At 35.4% G+C, this 7,809-nt stretch overlaps 1 protein-coding gene across 2 annotated transcripts in view; it reads right to left on the bottom strand.

Annotated features, from left to right (window-relative positions):
• Positions 1–1,036: 1,036 nt before the first annotated feature.
• Positions 1,037–7,809, bottom strand: part of LOC126092285 (protein EFR3 homolog cmp44E) — a 92,956-nt gene continuing 86,183 nt past the window's right edge. The window contains exons 16-17 of one of the 2 annotated variants that reach the window (XM_049907803.1): positions 1,654–1,812; positions 1,037–1,572 (exon numbers count right to left, since the gene is read on the bottom strand). In XM_049907803.1, the coding sequence (XP_049763760.1) occupies positions 1,402–1,572; positions 1,654–1,812 (330 nt within the window). In that variant the 3' untranslated portion in view covers positions 1,037–1,401. The remainder of the gene's footprint in view (positions 1,573–1,653; positions 1,813–7,809) is intronic. The other variant, XM_049907804.1, reaches the window with a different exon arrangement.

Genomic DNA, 7,809 nt, shown 5'->3' with positions numbered 1-7,809 from the left:
ACATGCTCTAACCCGTCAGAATTCCTTTCATCTTATTGTGCAGCTGTTGAGTCGTCTGTCTTTCCTCTCCCGCTTTGCACTAACCTGCTGATCGCTCCTATCAACTGTGTCCTTCCCTATCCCTTTCTCTCAAATCCATCAGGCCAGGCAACTGCTGTCTAACAATGAGTGTCGCAAAAATCACAGTAGTGTGAATTTGAGTGGCTGTGTGTGTGTGAATGTGTTACTTTCTACCAGAAGAAGACAGGACTCAAAAGCTAGTTAATACTGTGTTCTGTTATGTGTGCCTATGTGCCACACATCAGTCTGCTAAAGGTGAGTCGTTACCATTCCTTTGTTTTATTATTCTTGTGAGTCATGCAAAGGTGATATACTAAGTGTTAATATAAGTAAATTGTAACAATTATGCTGTTAATATTTGCAGATCCTATCTGCATGATAAAAATATAGAATTAAAACATTATTTTATTTTTATTAGTGTTAAAGCTTAAGAAAATGCTTTATGTTAAAAGTAGGAGTGACTGTAAACCCCCTCACACCAGAACCCAATCCTGAATCAGGGGTTGCCACCTGTAGATTTCAATTTGTTTCTCTGCTTCAAAGGAAATCAGAAAAGTGAGTTTTTTACAGCCAATGAATGTTCAAATACAAGCTCCACCAGTGCTTTGATTCAAGAACAAAATTTTTGTTGACAGTTTCTAGCAGTTTCAGTGGAGTCTGAACATGAATGAAGGCAGCTAGTTTGTATCTTCAGTCTCTCAGCTTTATTACACCATATACTGACCTTTTCTCACTCTTTTTGTATCTCCAAATAAACTCAAAAAAAGCAGGAAGGGAATGCATGGGACACTTAAAACAGCATTTGTGTTGTAAATATAGACGCTAAGAAATACAGATCAGGAGCAATGATATCATTCCAATTTCAATATTTATGGGTGTACTGTGAACATCTTGCCCTGAAACATACGAAAACAGTAGTGGAACAGGGAATAGTCTGTGGGAATAAAACTATTTTGCATTCTTTCACCCATTGTTATAAGGATTTTATTTCAGTAGTATGTACAGGCATTCACTGATGTTAATTGCCTTTGTACAAAACATTATAAATGCAATAGTTCACTTTAATAACAAAGATGAAAACTGTACACATGAAATTAATTACCTCTATAAACAATGACATAATAAATTACAGGTTAGGCTGCAAATGACAGTATATGTAATTGCTGTACATAAATGTCAAACAGCATAAGGTGGATTTGTCTTTCATCGGTCAATAATACTGTTAAGCATGTTTGCCATAATCTGGCTGTAACAAACATATTTGGTTCAAGTATCTATACTACATTATCAACAATGCCTTCCTCATAAAAAATCTGAGGAGCTGAATAACAACAAAATATTTTAATACACAAAAAGTTCTGGGAAGAGAACTTCATAGGCAGGTGGGTTTGTACGTACATTCTCATCCTGTTTCAAACTAGGCGTTGGTGTTGGAGGTGCCCTAATTCCATCTATTGGTCCAGCAGTTAATTTACTGAAGATCTCATTCAGTTTGTTCTGAAGAATATCATTCTGAAAAGAAATTGTGCAACTGTATTTAGAACTGATCTTTATATACTGAGCACTTACTACCCATATCAATTCTTTCCAAACCTTGGCCTGTGTCCTTGAAAATAATTCTTCAAAAGCAGCTGTTCTGAAAGTATTGTTCAGCTGTATCTTCTTCTCCTCTTCAGCTTCCTTCTTGCTGTCTCCGGGGTCTGACAAGATCTTCTTCATTGATTCAAATGTCAGCTTCTCCTCCGGCTGTTTCTACAGACAAAGATAATTCATATAACTCTCTCTTCTCAGAATACTATTTAAAAATTGGAGAAAAAGTTTTTCACACAGATTAGTATCTCCTTCTACTACAACAGTATGTGTCTCCTACAGTTTTGTTGTAAATAAGTGAAAACTGACACCATACTTCTACCTTACTACTACACAGGAGTAAAACTGATATCTAGAAACTAATTGCTCTAAATATGTATCATTACCTCTTGTGCAGAAAATGTCTTACATTGACAAAGCAGGAGCTGTATTGCATGGAAGGTAAGGAAGGACTTTGGGATTCAGAAGGGAAAACAAACCAACTTAAACTTCCTTCCATCAAAGTCTTGGTAGCCTGCAAACAATGATTGAAATACTAAACTCAAAAGGTATATATTAATTTTATACAGACAGGTCAGAATAAATCTTACTGTAGCTTCTCAAAAAGTTATGCAACTGACTTATATCATAATGGTTTACTAAACAACCAACAATGCCACAATTTTGGTGACATTTTAACCAGATGTTCAGTACTGTTAAATAGATATACTATTTAACTTTTTTTACAAAATGTTTAAAGTGCATTTGAACTCTTCTTATTACAGTCCTCTTCTCAATTTAGTAAACATTTTTCGACAAGTAGCCAGTGAGCAGCTCATTAAGTGTTGATGGTTGATACCGTCATCTTGTAAAAGACAAGGTGGTATTAGCTACCATACTGGATCAGTTCTTATCGTTCACTTATAAAGTTAAAATTTTAATGTGGCTGCAAATTGTAGCAAAACTTGATATTTGTCATATACATACACACAGAAAAAAAGCCTTAGGACCAATTGCGGACTGAATCCTACATCTCCAGATTTTAGGTCTGACGATTAATCCACTTGGCCACATAACCAGTATGTCAGTATACAATAGATATTCTGAGGACAGAGTAAGGTGGTGTATCCAGTGGCTCTGAAAAATTTGGTAACACATAATTTTCATGAGGAACAGTGTCACAGGGGGCAGCATAAAGCAGACATAATCATTAATATCTGATGTGGATGATTTTCCCGAGAGTTTTGTTAACTTAAGGCAAAAACTGCCTTTCTACTGCCTGTTACATCACACAGGATATTATGAAGGCTCAAATTAGAAGTACTAGCTCGCTGATATGTAAGAAACTTTGTATGGAGTTGAGAAGGGAATGCGAGACAAAACTTTGGCCTACTCTTGGTGTTATTCATTCTACACATTTAGCACACTGTGGAGGAATTCAAGTAAACATTTGGAAAGGCATATGAAGTTCAGGGAAAATAAATAAAAATTTTGAGGCATGGCGATGAATTATAATAATAAGAGATGGCAGAGGTCTTGGAAGACCAGTTCAACAGAATAGACAGAATCTATCAATGACATTGTAAGATAAACAACAATAAAGCATAGTAAGTATAAGGTAGGGGAGTAAATCAGGTGATGATGAGGGAATTAGATTAACAAATGAGACATGCAAATTAGTAGACGAGTTTTACTATTTGGACAGCAAAATAACTATTCATGGCTGAAGCAAGTAAAATAAAGCTGTCATCAATCTGAAGATTGGTTTGATCACCACTGGGCTTTACTAGTCATGATTCTATAAGAGGTAGTATGCTGTTGCCTCCCTCCATCCTTTGAAATGACTTGCTCAGCCAGTTATACGGGGACCTAACAGTTTACTGTAGGCTTTGAACCACAGTGCAACGTGGCATTTTCACTGCAACAAATGTGGCCAGATGTGAAAGCATTAATAAATGATATATAAATCATAGGATGTAATGGGGATCAAACCAGAGACCTGTGGATCCCCTGTCTGCCACTTTACCACTGAGCCCTTGAGCTGCTATGGTCAAAGCAGAGAAGTTATAAAATGCAGACTGGTACCAGGAAAATCATTGCTAAAAAACAGGACTCTATTAATATCTAATATGAATTTAAGTAGTAGGATATCTATTCTGAAGGTATTAAGTATTTCCCTGAAGAGTAGCTTTGTACACAAGTGAAACATGGAAGATAAAAATTTCAGACAAGTAAAACAAATGCTTTTGAAATGTCTTGTTATATACAAGAATGCTGAAGATTAGATGGGTAGACTGGATTACAAATGAGGAGGCCCCAAATCAGATTTGGGAGAAAACAAATTTCTAACACAAGGGATAAGTTGTTAGGACTCATACTGAGGTATCAAGGAATATTCAATTTGGTATTAGGAGGAAGAGAGTGTGTAAGTGTGAGGGTATAGAGTACCAATTGTAGGGGAGATTTTAGCTGATTACAGTAAGCAGGTTCCAGTGTATGTAGACTGCAGTAATTATGTAGAGGTGAAGAGGCTCGCAGTAATTATGTAGAGGTGAAGAGGCTCGCACATGGTAGACCAGATATAGACTAGGTATAGAGCTGTGCCAAATCAGTTTTCAGCCTGAGAGGCCACAACACAACATATCACAGCTGTTAAACAGGTAACTTGCTGAGAGAAACTGGTGCTCAAGCAGCCTATGTAAATATTGGCTGACAATCCTGCTAGGTCATCCTGCTGTTTAAAAAATACAACTGCAACACTTTGTGATAAAATTAGTTCTAAAAACTCCATCAGATCAAATTCTTCAGGTAAACTTAACTGTTTACACTTCATAAGTTCATTTCTTTAGTTAATGTAATAGTTTTAGCTACTGGGAGTTTTGTACACATTTTGAGGGACGTAAATTTTATAGCTGGAGGAATAATTTTTTTAAAAAAGATGGGTTCAATAAGTTTTTGTGTTACTTGAATGGCAAATTTTGTTTCAAAAGTCTTATTGGCTGGGAAGAGGTCTCTTATGTTTCTGTTGATTCCATATCCAGGGCTGCCTTTAGAATTCACAGAAGGGGCAGTCAGTCAGGCTTCAGTATTTGGTCTTGGCAGTGTAGTGCTCAAAACAGGGCAATTATGTATGTTGTGATGAAGCAAGTTAAGATAATTTTAACTCCCCTCTTGTTTTGCCATCTGCCTTCTTAGAATTAATTTTTTTCAACTTTAACTGATTACCATTAACATAAATGAGTATAATCTGCATTTTCATAAAAGAGAACATTCCCTGGGCATACAGTCTGAGGCGGTGGGTGGGGAGCATAAAGTTTTCTTTGTTTCTAGTATCGTGTGAATGTACAAAATGGTTTCACTCACATAACTCAACAAAAATATAATAATCTCATATAGTATGTACAAGGATGGCAGAGTTAATATTTCAAGTTTTCTAAATAATGGCCGACATGGTTCTTTGTGATTTGCAGTGCACATATTTCAAATGATTTTTTTTCCTGTTATTTTAGTATCCGCACTATGTTTGTCGAGTTACACCAAAAAAACAATGCCATAACTAATAATGGGTTCGAAGTAGCTTGTATATGCTACTTTTCGTGTGTCCATGTCAATTGCAGTTGATAATATTTGCACTGCAAATGCAAAGCTGCTCAGTTTGTTTGCCAGGTATTCAATGTGTGTCTGCCAGCTCAAATTTTATCTACATTTAAACCTAATAATTTGACTGAGTCAACTTCTTCTATATCTTGGTTGTTGTGTACAATCTTAATCTGCTCATATTTTGACTGTTTGGTTTTGAACTGCATCACGTGAGTCTTAGATATGTTTAGATTCAGCCCATTTAGCTGAAACCAAATTTTTAAGGTACTGAGGGTACTGATGACAGATTTGGGAATTTTTTCCGAATCCTTATCTTCAACTAAGAAGTATCAACTGCAAACAGAACTGATGGGGAGCTGATATTTAATGGTAAGTCATTAACATAGGAGAGAAATAGGACTGGGCCTAATATGGAGCCTTGTGAACACCCTGAGATAATTTTTTTTTCCACTCAGAAAAATAATACGCACCATTTGAAGAGATGTTAACTCTTTGTTTTCTTTTGGATACATAGGATTTAAGCCATTGTAGGGCACTGCTACTAATGCCTTACTTTTCAAGTTTGTAAACAAGCAATGCATGGTTTACAGAATCAAACGTCTTTGAAAGGTCGCAGAAAATTCCTGCCACCTTATTTCTCTTGTCCAATGATGTACTTATTTTCTCAATGAAACTGTTTACTGCATCTATGATGTTTTCCCCCTGCTGAAAACCAAATTGACTGTTTTCGATTTGTGGCACCAGCAAGTTTTTCAAATATTTTAGATAGGACTGGGAGAATCGAGATAGGACGATAATTTCCCATGATCTCTCTTAATCCCTTCTTGAAGAGTGGTTTGACTTCAACATATTTCATTACCTCTTCAAAATATTGATTTATTATTTGAGCTAGTGGGTTTGCAGTTCTATCGTGTACCACTTTAATAACTTTGGTGGGTATTCCATCCCAACCTGCAGATTTTATGTTTCTAAATGTTAGAATAGCATTTTCTACATCCTCCACAGAAACTTTTAAGAATTTTGTAAAGTTTTGTAAAGTTTTCTTAGTTTCCACCAAGGCCAAAGGGATTTACTTTGTTGTGATAATCTGTTACATCTACATCAGACTTTACTACATTTATAAGGAACTCATTAAAGTACTCTGGTATTTGAGTTGGATTTACAATCGTATTTCCTTCAATGTCAATTTTTGAAATTTCTTGGTTGCAGGCTTTAACACCTAACTCAGATTTAATGACTGACTACACAACCTTTGTCTTATTTTTATGATTTAAAATTAGCCTGTTATTTACCAGTTGTTTTGCTGCCCTGACAGCTCCTTTAAATGTGGTTTTCTAGAGACTAACATATTTAATGACATTAATATCTTTATTATATTTTAGTTCTATGTGCAGTTGTCTTTTCTTTACACTGGAAATTTTTATGCCCTGGGTAATCCATTTTACTTTATTTGTTATTTTATTGCTGCAGAGTCGCAGAGTCTAGGTGAAAATGTTTCATTAAAGACACCGAGAAAAATATTTAGAAATTTCTCAAAGTTTTCATCACTTGAGTTAGAATGATCAAAAGGCCATGTTTTCTCTTTTAGCTTCTCACTAAATGTTATCAAGTTTTCATTGCTAAAGTTCCTGGTCATATGGGTTCTCATACGTGAAATGTTTCTGTCTGTCTGTGGCAGCTCAATGAGCAATGCACAATGATCTGAAATACCTAGATCTAGACAAAATTTATGCACATCTTCAGATACATAATTAGTTAGAACATTCTCAATACATGCTGCTGATTCCCCATTGTCTATAGCATATTCAAAGAAATTCGATTTGAAAGCATATTTCTTTGCTAAGTCAGTGAATCTTGAAGCATGGCTACTATCACTTGCGATATCAATATTAAAATAAGCAGCTATTACAATTTTTTCTTCTTTTTTTCTGTACAAAGGTCTTCTAGCATAATTTGAAGCATAGATAAGAATAGATGTTGTTGACATTCCTGGAATTCTGTATACTGAGATTATTATAACATTTGCTAGTGAGTCCACTATTTCTATACAACAGCTCTCAAACTCAATGTATCAACTTAACAGTGAAATAAGTGTTACACCAATAGTGGTGTGTTAAAGCAATGACAGTGACTGTTCAATTTATTTGAAGGACTGTGAACTATGTAGTTATCTTTTTACTGCTCGTAGATGTTCAACATAAAACTATTGTAGCAGTATGTGGAGGTTCACCTGCAAACTATTAATGAGGCTTATGGAAAGTTTAAACAATAGTGTACTGGCCATACATATATAACTGTGTGTTATTGGGGGTGGTGCCAAATGAAAGGAAAGTATGGTGAAACGCAAATGTGTACCTGTCGGCTACAGTATTTACAGCAGTCAGTGTCCAAATTACGAACCCCATTTTTCAGCCAATGTAGTAACATAGTACATCAACACTGAGGACAACAAAAGAAATAAATAAATGCAGGTGGAATCACTACAATGTCAGTTGTAAAGAGCAGAAAGTGGCACTTATTATGAACTTTTTTAGCTTATACTGAAATTTTGGAGTTGCGGTCAGAATGTATTTCAATAAT

The sequence above is a fragment of the Schistocerca cancellata genome, chromosome 7, assembly GCF_023864275.1.
Source record: "Schistocerca cancellata isolate TAMUIC-IGC-003103 chromosome 7, iqSchCanc2.1, whole genome shotgun sequence".
NCBI classification, from domain to species: domain Eukaryota; kingdom Metazoa; phylum Arthropoda; class Insecta; order Orthoptera; family Acrididae; genus Schistocerca; species Schistocerca cancellata.
This window is presented reverse-complemented; position numbering and strand designations above follow the sequence as displayed.